This window comes from Globicephala melas, chromosome 16 (genome assembly GCF_963455315.2).
Source record: "Globicephala melas chromosome 16, mGloMel1.2, whole genome shotgun sequence".
NCBI lineage: Eukaryota > Metazoa > Chordata > Mammalia > Artiodactyla > Delphinidae > Globicephala > Globicephala melas.
This window is the reverse complement of record NC_083329.1, coordinates 82,035,597-82,048,741: the sequence shown is the minus strand read 5'-3', so window position 1 is coordinate 82,048,741 and position 13,145 is coordinate 82,035,597. Positions and strand designations below refer to the sequence as shown.

Below are 13,145 nucleotides of genomic sequence, written 5' to 3'. Positions count from 1 at the left end.
AATGGTCCACCTGGCTTCTGCAATCTGATCTAAACAACCTTGGAGGAAAAGGGCTTGGCACTGTAGAAAAACCAGGGTTTTGGAACAGGCTCAAGTGGAATCCAGGCTCCGGTGGTACCGCCTCAACCCCCTTTCCCAGGTGTCACTTCTCTGTGAAATGGGCTAATGGTGCATGAGTGTTCAGTTTGCACAGATCCATCGTGAAAGAGGAATTTGTAATTAATAAAGACCTTATGAGAAAAATAGATTTAGGACAACCCTTCTGGAGCGTGTGGGTAATATTCACCTGGCAAGTAGCCGTTGAACTCTAAATCAAGAGAATGTTGATGGGAACATGTAAATTTTAAATTAATAACAATGCTGAACAGTTCCCATTTACTGTTGCTCATGTGCTAGAAATTTCAGAAGATCTCTCCCTGCCATCTCACTGAGATGCTCACGAGTTTATTTCCTTGGTTGCGGTGACATGCATCTTTCAAGATGTACCTCCTACGTGGTGTTTCTGGTACTCTAGGCACATCACTAATTCCCTTTAAAAAAATCCACGTGGTCACCTTCATTTTACCTGCTGACCTTGACTTGAATTATCACAGATCCTTCAAACACCTTCTCCTTCCGCCTTCAGGCTGCTGGGCCTTGCCTGGCCTTGGCCTTGGCCGTGGGCGTGGGCTGGGCCCTCTGCCCTCCCCTCTCCCGGGGCGGCTCTGGGAAAGCTGCCTCCCTCCCCTACTGCACCACGTCTTCCCTTTTCCCGACGCCAGGTCTCTGTGATTCTGGTTGTCTCAGAAGAGAGGTGGATCGACCTCCACATCCTGCCTGAACTGAGACTGTTCCCCCGGTACCGGCTGCGTGCACCGTGGTGGGCGGTTACCTGCTCCTGTGCGTTGGGTGTCACTGGGTGATAGGCCTTCCCGCTCCTGCTTGGTCAGCTAGCTGTTCCTGGGCCACACTTCTAGGAATTTATGATTCTGTGAGGATTTGCGATTAGAGAAGGGGAAAAACAGTTACAAATTTTCCATTTCATTTGTAACCCTGGGCCCCCTTGGAGCCTTCGCATCTCATTCTAGGACCCACTTTTCCCCTGGAGCCACTCTTCAGAAGACTCAGGATCTGGTGCCCATGGAGGGTCTAGTCTCACCCATCCCTCCCCGGAGCCAGTTCTGACTCAGGTGTTTACCGAGCTGAGCAGGGCAGGGACCTGTGGGATGAGGACCCGAGGCCCCAGTGGAGGGGACGTAGTGCGAGCTGGCGGCACCTACTGGTGACAGGGCGGCGTTGCAGCCGGTTCTGCGAGCCCGCATACACCTGGGAGCCCAAGCAAGTGGGGAAGCTGCTTTGCCAGAGCATCGAAGCCGCCAGGCCGGGCGTGGAGGGGGTCCTGGAGGAGATGAGAATGCGGGGAGTGGGATGGCGTGGGCGTGGGCTCTGGAGGTGGAAGGGGGGACGTGGTGGTGCAGGGCCGCCGAGGAAGCGCTTGCCTCTCCCTGCAGCTCTGCTCAGCGCCTGGCCAGGCGGCTACATGCTAACCTCTCTCCTGCCACTTTTTCCCTCATCTATTGGGAATTACTGTTTTTCAATATTAAAAAACAATTGACTTTTACATAAGTTATGGGGGAAAGAATTTTCTAAAATACATTGGGGGTTTTTTTTGTTTTGTTTTTTTGTAAAAAGACATTTTCTAGTCAAGTTTGCTGCAATTCATCATTTGCCTCAAGTAAGAGAACCTGCTTCAGCTAATGTTGAGAATCCCAGAACATGAGGGGCAGCAGTTAAGAAGGGGCTTTGTCCAAGACTCCTAACAGGAGAAGCCGTTTCTCTGTTTACAGGAAGAAAGAGGTGGAATGAGAGCCCGTGATAAAGGAGGAGGCCATAAATGTCAGACGCTTAGCCCAGCTGTGGCCTCTCCTTTGTCATCTGCTTTGGGACCCGGAGCGGTCTTGCATCGTAAACTCTTGAGAGGAATAAGGAATGTTAATAGCCCTCCTTGTATTCCCCACCTGCCCACCCCGCGGGGCCACCTGCCACTCTTGCCGTGAGCACAGGCGTTAGGATTGATGGATTGCTCTTGAAAAGGGATTGTGGCGTGAAATAGGTTGCCCCTGGGTGTGTGTCTCATTGCAAAATTGGCTTTAAAATCAGGAAATGCTGACCCACACCTTAGTTCCCTGAAGGGAGAGGGCTTAAAATTGCCATTAAAAATGGAGACACCCTGGAAATACATGTTTGATAGGTGCTGGCTCAGGAGTGTTTAATATGATTATTTTCCTTTTACGTAAGTAAGATCTACGGGCATACTTTATCTTTAGAGCTGTTTTAGATTTACAGAAGAAAATGGGAACACAGTGCAGCGTTCCTGTGCACCCCTAACCAGTTTCGCTTATTATTAAAGAACCAGTGTTGGTAATGTTATTGTTAACTACGGTTCTTACTTTATTCTCATTTCCTGAGTTTCTCCCTAATGTCCTTTTTCTGTTCCAACAGCCTGTCCAGGTAGCACATTTCATTTAGTTATCGCATCTCTTCAGGCTCCTCTGGGCTGTGACAGTTTCCCGCCTTCCTTGTTTTGATGACCTTGACAGTTCTGAGGAGGCCTGGTCAGGGGTTTTGTAGAATATCCCTCATCTGGGGTTTGTCTGATGTTCTTGCCAGGAGGCTGGGATGCAGCGGGCGGGGGCAGGACCAGGCCTCGGGGAGACTGGCCTTGCCGTCTCGCTGCCTGGCTCGCTGGCCGCGCAGGCCCTGATTCTTTTAACCCCCAGCCCGTTGACTGTCGCCTGAGTAAGGTCTGGGACTCTGGCGGGAGCTTGCTGTTGGAAGCTCACCTGAGCTGTTCCAGCTCCTGCAGCCTGTTCTACCAGCTCTGCCCAAAGTGATGAGACAGGATGGACTGGGCCAGGACTCACTGCCACCCACACAGTGTTCAGAAGCGGTGGGGTGCCTGGGCCCAGCACTACCCCTTCCTCTTCCAGTGACGACCAGCAGGGAAGAGGACATTCTTCCTCTTACACCAAGTCACCGTTCCAGCGGGTCTCTTACTTAGAAGCAGCAACCACGCTCTGACTTTATAAATGCAGTGATGTGGGTGTTTGCGGACTGCAGGCTCCCGGTGTTAGGAGACGCCTAGCCTAGCTGAGGGGCCTCCCCAGGCGTTCCGGCCTTCTTTCCTCAGGACCCTTTCCCAGTGAGTTAAAACTACCTTTGTCACTTTGTCAGTGAGTTACATGCCCTAGGTAGAAAGCAGAGGTTTAGATGCTGTCACCTTGTATCAGAGCCTTCCTCACCCTCTGGAGAGAAGACCTCGGGATTGGTCCCCACCCTGACCAGTTAGAAACAAGGATGAGCCTCTGTGGTTCCCCTGTGGTCACTTCAGAGGGAGAATGCTGGGCGCGGAGGGTCTAGGTCTTCAGCCGGAAACTAAAGCCACTCTTGAAAATGTGCTTTCAAGCAAACCCCTTAACAAGTTTTCAGTGTCTTAGCTTGGCAGCGCGCTCTTAAGAAGTGGGCTGTGGAAATAGAAATTATCGCATCTTTTTAACACATCTGGCAACGTGGCTTTCTTTCCCCAACCTGGCTTGTTGCTGTACAGATTGGTCATGGTGGTGGTAATCACTGAACAGTCATCAAATAACGGTGAAAAGTAGACAGTTGGTGAGAAAGGAATCAAGTAGCCATTCAGATGGTATTTTTGATAACTTGATCTGCCTCTGAGCATACGGTCTAGTCAGCTGAAGGAATTTGACGGTGACAACATGTATTTCCATAAGCAGAGAGTGAAAGCAACCTGTTTGTTTTCTTTTTTCCTCCCCAGCGGATGTTTTTACCTTTGCTAACAAAGCGTTAGGCATTTAAACTTAATGAAGGCATCCTTTGATGGTTTAGCTGTATACATTTATTCTTTGTTATCTAGTTTTCCATGTGTAGGCACGTTTATTTTGGTGGTGGTTCGTAATTCAAACACGTTACCATAGGCGGGAATAGTCTTTCTATCGGGCGGTGGGTAAGGGGGCAGCTTGAGGTGCAATGACATTTTTACTGCACAGACGTGCACACGCGAATCGCCGTCGGGGTACAGTGGTGTTCTGTCTGCCTGCGGGATACTTTGGCCTCATCGCTGACATTGTCAAGTCAACGTGGTGGTTTTAGAATCTGTGCGCCTCCTCTCGCCAGGGGCTCTAGGCCCCTCCTCTTGGGTGCAGGCTGGACAGGACTGGTGACGCGCCTCTCATGGATGACGCGGAGCTGCGACCGCGTGTGGTTTCCAGGACCGGGCCTGGGGTCCTCTCTCCCTCGACTCCGCCTCCCCTGCCCCTCTTCCCCTCCCAGGTCACTTACTGGGGGAGGCCAGCGGCTGTGGGTGAGTTCTTGGTGAAGAACTGGGCCTCCAGTCAGCAGCCCTGGAGGGACCCGTCCTGGAAGCATCCCTGGGCCCCGTCGGACCTTCAGATGGCGGCGGCCCCAGCTGACTCATGGGCTCACGAGAGACCGTGGGCCGGATCCAGCCAGTTTCTTGACCCTCTGAAGCTGTGCAGGATACTAAGTGCTTTCTGTTTTAAGTTACTCAGTTTTGAGGGCGTTGGTTTGGCAGCAGGTGGGAACACAAGAAGTCACCTGGCCCTTCTGGTTCTCTCCTCATCTGTGACATGAGGGTTGGCCTAGTGCCCTTAACAAGTTGACAGCTGTCTGCCGAGCCTCAGGGGCAGCCCTGCCAGCCGGCTGTGCCCGCCCCTCCCACGGCGGCCTCCCCGCCTCTGTCCCACCCGCTTCCCTCTTGGCCCTGGCTCACCCACTGCCGGGACTGGAACTTTGGCAAAAACCAAGTGCATGGTTTATTTATTTCCTCTTTTTTTTTTTTTTTTGGCTGCGTTGGGTCTTCGTTGCTCCGCGCGGGCTTTCTCTAGTTGCAGCGAGCGGGGGCTACTCCTCCATTGGCGGTGCACGGGATCAGCAGTTGTGGCTCGCGGGCTTCAGTAGTTGTGGCTCACGGGCTTCAGTAGCTGTGGCACACGGCCTCAGTAGCTGTGGCACACGGGCTTCAATAGTTGGGGCTCACGGGCTCTAGAGCACAGGCTCAGTAGTTGTGGCAGTCGGGCTCAGTAGTTGTGGCGCACGGGCTTAGTTGCTCCATGGCATGTGGGATCTTCCCAGACCGGGACTCGAACCTGTGTCCCCTGTATTGGCAGGCGGATTCTTAACCACTGCGCCACCAGGGAAGTCCCTTTTTCCTCTTATTTTGAAACAGAGACAGGATCACATTGGGAATAGAGTGGAGAAAACCATTTTAATAACTAAACCTATATTTACACTTAATTTTCATAACTGTTCAAGAAACCAACCTATCGGATTTACTGTTTCTGAAAATAACGTCATTTTGTTAAAAGTCGTTGCTTTACCTACTTAGAAATAGGATGGATTTTGTCGGCCGAACCCTTTACTTATGGTAGATAAATAGACGTTCCTCAGTCGTTTATTTTCATTTGGTCTCACTCATGGCCTGATTTAATTCCTCTTGTGCTTCAGGTGATAGACTGTTTCTGTTGTATGCATCTGTAAGAATAATGCATGCCTTGGGCTCTTGGACTGAAAACTAATCAAATTCAAATATCTAATAACTACCAGCTAGGTAAGTTAGTGAATAGGGGGAATTAGCGTTTGCAGTATCTGGCCCAAATGCCATCTAACAAGGAAGAGAGGGTCTCAGTGCGCTAGCCGAGGCTCTCTGGGTCTTTCCGGAGGCTGCATGTGGACGTAGCAGCCAAGGCTGTAAAGTCGAGTAGGCGAGCAGCGGAGTCGTCTCAGTCTGGTCGGTAGAGAATCCTAGTTCTTGGTTACATTTCCTGACAGAATTCAGTTTTCAGTGAGAACCAGCGAGCCTTCCCTGGTCTGCATTTGTCTGCAGCATCTTCTGTGTGTGGGTGAGTCATTACGTATTCATAGTATCAGCATCCCTCTGAGGGCGGGAGAAGCAAAGCAGAGATGGGGCTGCATCCTGGGAAATAATAGCAGGCTTACGGATCAGATCACAGGCTTTGAATTCTCTGCAACTTTTGACCCAGCATCAGACCACATCATTACTCCTCTAATCCCAGCAGTTTATGGTTGTCACTAAAAAGAGGACCTGTCTGTCCCTGAGTCTCTGAACACGGAGAAAACCAACAGCTCAGTTGTGGCGCGTCCTGGATACCAGCAGGTACTGGGCGAGAGAGCCTCTCCCCCATGTTTGTATTCGGTGCATTTCCATTTGTAAACGGAGCCTCCACTGGTGTAAATTAGTCTTATAACGTATGCAAATGTATGGGAGGGGGATGGTTATAATGAAAAGCTTCCACTGCAAAGTGAGCAAAGCCAGTTAAATCGATCTGAGTAAATAGGACGAGGGTTTTCTTCAGCGGCATTTATTACTGAGCAGTTACCCTAAGACCACCGCCACGCTTTTGTGGGTGCAAAAGAAATGGGCCCGAGCCCCTACCTTGAAAGGACACCTGCAGTGCTTCTAGATACCGACCCTTAGCGGATTACAAGTAGCACGAGTGATCAGGTGCTCCTGCGAGGGGCTGCTCCCTGGGACTCCGAGGGGACCTCCAGGCACTTAGCCCCCATCCCTGCCACTTGCTCAGCCCCCCAGGGTCACCGGCAGAGCCGTGGCCAGAACCCGAGGCTCTGGCTCCCAGGCCGGGGCTCGTCCCAGCGTGCCGTGGGTCCTACTTGTCCCTGAAATGCTGGCCTCTCCTGCCACCCTGGACCCTGTCCTCACTCAGGTCACCCCCGCCACCCCCCCACTCCGGGCCATTCCAGAGCTCCAGTCACCGGTCCCCATCTCTTTTCCGCCTCTTGGTATCTCGCGGTAACCCCAGCATTTCTAGAACAGACCGGTCTTCACTTCCTGGCACCACCCATCCCCCACCCAAACGACTTCCCCCGTTTCTTGTGGGTGACTGTCACGCCCTGCCAGCTGTGCCGCCCCGCCCTGGCTGCCTCGCCCTTCGGGCCTCCCGGCCCCTCTCCTGTCCCCTCCATCACCCCCTCACCACGACCAGAGTGACGTTTCCAGCACACGAGTCTCAAGTCTCTGAGTGTCTCGCCTCCTCCCTGTCGTCTGTTTCCTTGTTTCTCCTGTGGGGTCCGGTCCGGACTCTCTGCTGAGGGGCGGTGACACGGGCACGGGCCATGCTGTCCCACGGGGGTGTCCCCTGGGCCCTCGGCCCTTCCCTGACGTCCGGCAGAGGCGCGGGGCGGTGACCCGCAGAGCAGGCATGACAGGCGGGTGGCAGGCGGTCGTGCGGGCACCGTCTCAGCCGGTGGATCAGGTGGGCCGGCCCGAACTAGAGGAGTTTAGAGTGACCTGACGTGTTCTGACTGGGAAATGCACTGTTTTCCTCTACTTTGGGCTGCCTTGGTGCTGGAGGGGAACTGTATTCTCCGAGGGCGGGGCACTGGGATGATAGAGACCCTGGAGGCCCCGGCACTAAATTTCCTGCAGCTCATCTCTAACCTCACTGTGTGTTCTGTGTGACTCGGTGTTTGGTGCACCAGCTTCCTCAGCTGTAGAATGGGGCAGTACTAGCGCCTTAAGGAGGATGAACTTGTGGGCAGGGTCTAGAATGGGGCTGGGCACCTAGGAAGTGCCCTGTATTAGCGGCAGACGTGTTCCCCCTCCTCCCCCTGCGCCTCCCTCCTCCCCTCCCCCTCCCTCCTCCCCTCCTCCTCCCTCCCCTTCCTCCCCTTCCTCCCCTCATCTCCCCTCCTCCTCCTCTCCCTCCTCCCGTCATTCTCCTCCTCCCCTCCCCTTCCTCCCCTCCGCCCCCCTTTCCCTCCCCTCCTCCTCCCCTCCCTCCTCCCCCCTCTCCTCCTCCTCCCCCCTCCCCCTCCCCTCCCCTCCTCTCCTCTCATCCTCCTCTTCCCCCTCCTACTCTGGGAATTGGCAGTGAACATGGTGATTTGCACTATTTGACTTGGAGTCCAGAACAAAACAGTCCTTTGTGGATGACTCCCTAGAAACGTATTCTTGGATTTTTCTGACATTGTGAGAATCTCGCTCTTGTAACTTGGTTCAAACTGAGCCCTGGGCTGCCATTCCCATCCTGATTTATAAAGGGCCAACTCGAGCTGCTCGCCCACTGTGTAACCTGGACAATTTGCGTAACCTCTCTGATCTTCTATGCCCCCATTGTAAGATAGGAATTATAAAATGGCAGGCTTGTTGCCAGGATGAAAAAGTATCGTTGTACAGTGCCTGGTGCATAGTAGGCATTCATAAATAGCGCATAGCATCATGTCGCCCACTGGGACCTTGCAGTGCCTTCGTTATATAGCAGGTCCTCATCCTCGGCCTTAGTTCTATGGTGGGCTCAATTCATTGTCCCAGGGAGTGGGGGGGGGAGGGGAGACAGGTTAGGGTATGTTACATATGGACCGGTCAGTCTTGTTTGTGGGAAGAGGGAGACATTTATTTTCTAAGAAAACATTGATGATTGACTTACAGACGTTGATTTGGTGAATATTACAGCGCGGTGGCCACACCAGCAATGTTCACTTTTTTTTTTCATTCACTTTCGATTTTATTCGAGTACAAGGTTAAATGGTGTGATCCATTTGCCAGTGTGTGTAGTAGGCCAGATGCCTGAGGGAAAAAGTTGTTAGCCACAAAATGTTACAAGCAAGCTGCAAAATAAAAATTAATAAGCTTAATTAGAAGTCTACCCAGTGTGACTCTGCTAACTTCATTACTTGCTGGATTTAGTGTTCGCACGTTTCTTTATGTCGTGAAGGCAGAGAGTAGGTCAGATTCTGTCACTCCATTGCAGGTGCCAAGATTGCCTGGAAATCTTTGCCAATAGTAAATTGAAAGTTTATTTATAACCAAGTCATCTCAAAAGCCAAATTACAATTCAAAACATTTTTTTCGCAGCCAAAAGTATTTAAATTGGGATACAGATGCATTTCAATACATTTGTTACAGTGTGGGCTAGGATCTTCAAAAGTCGGAGCACCTGGGCCCCTTGAAAGCCTGAGAAGGCCTTGTGACAGGTTGCCGGGGTGGGCTAGGACCACCCAGGTGCAGGGCGTTGCTGACCTGCGCACTGTGTCTACAGGGAGTCATCCTCCCAGTGCCCCCGCCCATCATCCCCATGGTGGCCTTGAGGGGATAAAGCAGCTTCACTTCACCTCAGAAGCAACTGAAGGAAAAGCTGGCCTCCAGAGGAGGACACTGAGGCCGTTTGTCTTTAATTACTCTACTTTTTGAGTAAAAATGCAGATTATTGGGAGAGCAAGTTGCCTTTGGGAAAAAGATGTCTGATTTGGCCTAGCCCCTGAGAATTAACGCTTCCTGCAGATCTCGCTTCACGTCTTAAGAGCCAAAATGCCCCCAGCGGTCACGCAGCCCATGCTGGTTGGAGGAATGTTAGTGGAACAGACCTGAGCAGAACTGGTTGGGTCTCCCCTGAGGGAGGGGACCTAAGGCCACCAACATCCTAATAGCATCTGCTGGGGAAATGGCCAGTTGACAGGGCTTGGCCCACCGAAGCCTGTGTGGGAAAATTACTAGCCGTGGGGTATTTCTTATCTGGGTTATATACAGAAACCTTTCTTGTTGTATTCGCAGAAATCAGATCCCAAGTGGTTGAAAAACAGAAACCTTTCTTGTTGTATTCGCAGAAATCAGATCCCAAGTGGTTGAAAAACATACTTAGCTCTGTGGTCGTGGGGTTGTTTGATTCATGTTGATGGATTAAATTGCTCGTGCAGATGAGTTGAATAAATTCTACCAGAGTCTCTCTTCTTCTGGTTTTACATGAAGCCCTTAGTTTGCAGCTCTTTTCCACTGGCAGCCCTTCTAGAGGAGCGGAGGAAAAGCTCCGCCATCCTTCGCCCTTCCTCCGCTGTTATTCAGTGGGATGAAAGGAATCATTTAACAACCTCTGAGCAGGGCTCAATGGCCCTTAGGGAGACTCTCTGATCCTAAGGTGCCCTTAAGCCATAGAAGACGTCTGGAGAGCTACCCTTATTTTAATGGCTTTGATTTAACCACTATTGAATTCTCTTATTTAATCCAGTTTCCCTATCTCCCTTCCCCACCCTCCCAGATCCTCAAAGCCCAGGGAGTTTCCAGAGTATTTCTTTCCATAGATAAGTGATACACATAGACAATGGAGAGAGAAACACAGGTCCTTCCTTGGAAAGTTCACGCCAAGAACTTGGACAGAGTCACTTCTGTCCTTGGGTCTCCACCACTGAGCAGGTCTGGGGTGCAGTCCTCCGGATGGGAGGACTCATTGTTTATTGACCTGATGAATGAAGGTGGGCTCCAGGAACCTGTCGACTCACTTGGTGTCTTTGCTCCCCCAGGAGGACTGGAATGACATTGACCCAATTAAAAAGAAAGACCTTCATCACAGCAACGGGGATGAGAAAGCACAGAGCATGGAGACCCTCCCTCCAGGTACTGCAGCAGCTCCCAGGGCCAGGCCAGCCTTGGGCTGCTGGTGGGTGGTGGGGACCTGTCTTGCCCACTAACTGTGAGTGAGCTGAATGTGGCATCTGGAGTGTATCGCCTGTGGGGTAGGGAATGCACTTCCTAGGGCAGCTGGAGACACTGCCCTAGAGCAATGTTTTGCTGTCTCCCCTCAGGCCTTTAGTGGGTGGTGAAATGAGTTTACTGGGAGGTGACAAGAATTTCTTGGAAGAAAAAATATCAGTAGAATAAACTAAAAACTACAGGATGGGATGTATTGGTTCACAGATTTTTGTTTTTTTAACAGACTTTATTTTTTTAGAGCAGTTTTAGGTTTGCAGCAAAATTGAGCAGAAAGTACATAGGTTTCCATAGACCCCCCACCCCACCCCCACCCCACCCCCGCACAGACTCCGCCACTATCAACATCCCCCACGAGATGGGACATTTGTTATAATCAGTGAACCAACACTGATGCCTCGTCATCACCCCAGTGTCCATAGTTTACGTTAGGACTCACTCATGGTGGTGTATATTCAGTGACATGAATTCACCACTACGGTATCCTACAGAGTAGTTTCACTGACCTAAAAATCCTATGTGCTCTGCCTATTATCCCTTCTTCCCCCAATCCCTGGCAACCACCGATCCTTTTACTGTCTCCCTGGTTTTTGCCTTTTCCAAAATGTCACATAGTTGGAATCAGATCAGACGTAGCCTTTTCAGACTGGCTTCTTCCACTTAGTAACATGCATTGAACGTTAATCTATGTCTTTTCACGGCTTGGTAGCACTTTTGTTTTTATCGCTGAATTGTATTTTGTTGTGTGGATATATCACAATTTATTTATCCATTCACCTCCAGAGGACATCTTGGTTGCTTCCAAGTTTTGGCAGTTATGAATAAAGCTGCTGTAAACATCTGTGTGCAGTTTTCTTATGTGGACCTAAGTTTTCAATTCATTTGGGTAAATTCAAGGAGTGCCACTGCTGGATCATATGGTAGGAATACATTTATGTTTATAAGAAATCGCCAAACTATCTTCCAAAGTGGCTGCACCATTGTGCGCTCCCACCAGCAATGAATTAGAGTTCGTTTTGCTGCACACCCTCACCAGCAATTGATGTTGTCACAGGTTTTTTTTTTTTTATTGTGGCCCTTCTGATAGTTTGGAAGTGGTAGCTTATTGATGTTTTAATTTGCAATTCCCTAATCTGTAAAACTTTGTGGAAGTGTCCGTTCAGGTCTTCTGCCCACATTTTAATCAGGTCGCTCCTTTTCTTATTGTTGACTTTTAAGAGTTCTTTGAGTATTTTGGATAATAGTCCTTTATCAGATGTGTGATTGCAAATATTTTCCCTCAGTCTGTGGCCTGTCTTCTTATTCTCTTGACAGTGTCCTTCCCAGAGCAGAAAGTTTTAATTTAATGAAGTTTAGCTTTATGAGTTCTTTCGTAGATTATACCTTCGATGTATCTAAAAAGTCATCGCTATACCCAAGGTTACCTAGATTTTTTTCCTATGTTGTCTTCTAGGAGTTTTATCATTTTGTGTTTCATATTTATGTCTGTGATCCATTTGGTTGTAAGGTCTGTATCTAGATTTTTTTTCTTTCTTGCATGCGGGTATCCAGTTGTTCCAGTATTATTGTTGAAAAGGCCATGGTTGTTTCAGTGTGTTGCCGTTGCTCCTTTGTCAAAAGTCAGTTGACTATATTTATGTGGGTCTATTTCTGGGCTCTGTTTTCTCTTCCATAGACTTACTTGTCTGTTCTTTCCCCAGTACTATGTTGTCTTGATTACTTTAGATTTATATTTGATCTTGAAGTTGTTGAGTAATGTCAGTCCTCCAACCTTGCTCTTTCCCTTCAGTATTGTGTTGGCTTTTCTGGGTTTTTTTTGTTTGGCTGTTTGTTTTGCCTTTTCATGTAAACTTTGGAATTAGTTTGTTGATACCCATAGAATATAGCTTGCTGAGATTTTGATTTTGATTTTGATTTGAATCTACAGATGAAGTTAGTAAGAACTGACCTTGACAATATTGAGTCTTCCTATCCATGAACATGGAATATCTATCCATTTATTTAGTTCTTTTTAAATTGTTTCATCAGTTTTATGGTTTTGGTCATATACATTTTGTGCCAATTTTGTTAGACTTGTACCAAAGTATTTTGATTTGGGGGATGCTAATGTAAATGGTATTGTGCTTTTAATTTTAAATTCCACTTGTTCATTCTTCATATATAGGAAAGCAATTAACTTTTGTATAACTTGTACCCTCCAATTATAACAGGCATTGCTATAATTACTTATCGATTCCAGGAATATTTTTGTTTGTTGATTCTTTCAGATTTTCTACCTAGACAGTCATGTCTAGTTTTGTCTCTTCCTTCGCAATCTATATTATACCTTTCGTTCCCTTTTCTTGTCTTACTGCATTAGCTAGGACTTCTAGTATGATGTTGAAAAGGAGAGATGAGGGAGGACATCCTTACCTTGTTCTTGATCTTAGCAGGAAAGCTTTTAGTTTCTCACCATTAAATATGGTGTTAGCTGAAGGGGTATTTTTAGATGCTCTTTATCAAGTTGAGGATGTTTCCCCTCTATTCCTAGTTTGCTGAGAGTTTTTATTCATAAATGAGTGTTGAATTTTGTCAGATGCTTTTTCTGCATCTATTAATATGATCATGTGACTTT

General features: G+C 49.0%; 1 protein-coding gene across 1 annotated transcript in view; it reads left to right on the top strand.

Moving 5' to 3' along the window:
• Positions 1-13,145, top strand: part of GALNT2 (polypeptide N-acetylgalactosaminyltransferase 2) — a 179,193-nt gene that overhangs the window by 84,326 nt on the left and 81,722 nt on the right. Inside the window, exon 2 of the mRNA XM_030839531.2 lies at positions 10,345-10,438. Coding sequence (XP_030695391.1) covers positions 10,345-10,438 — 94 coding nt within the window. The remainder of the gene's footprint in view (positions 1-10,344; positions 10,439-13,145) is intronic.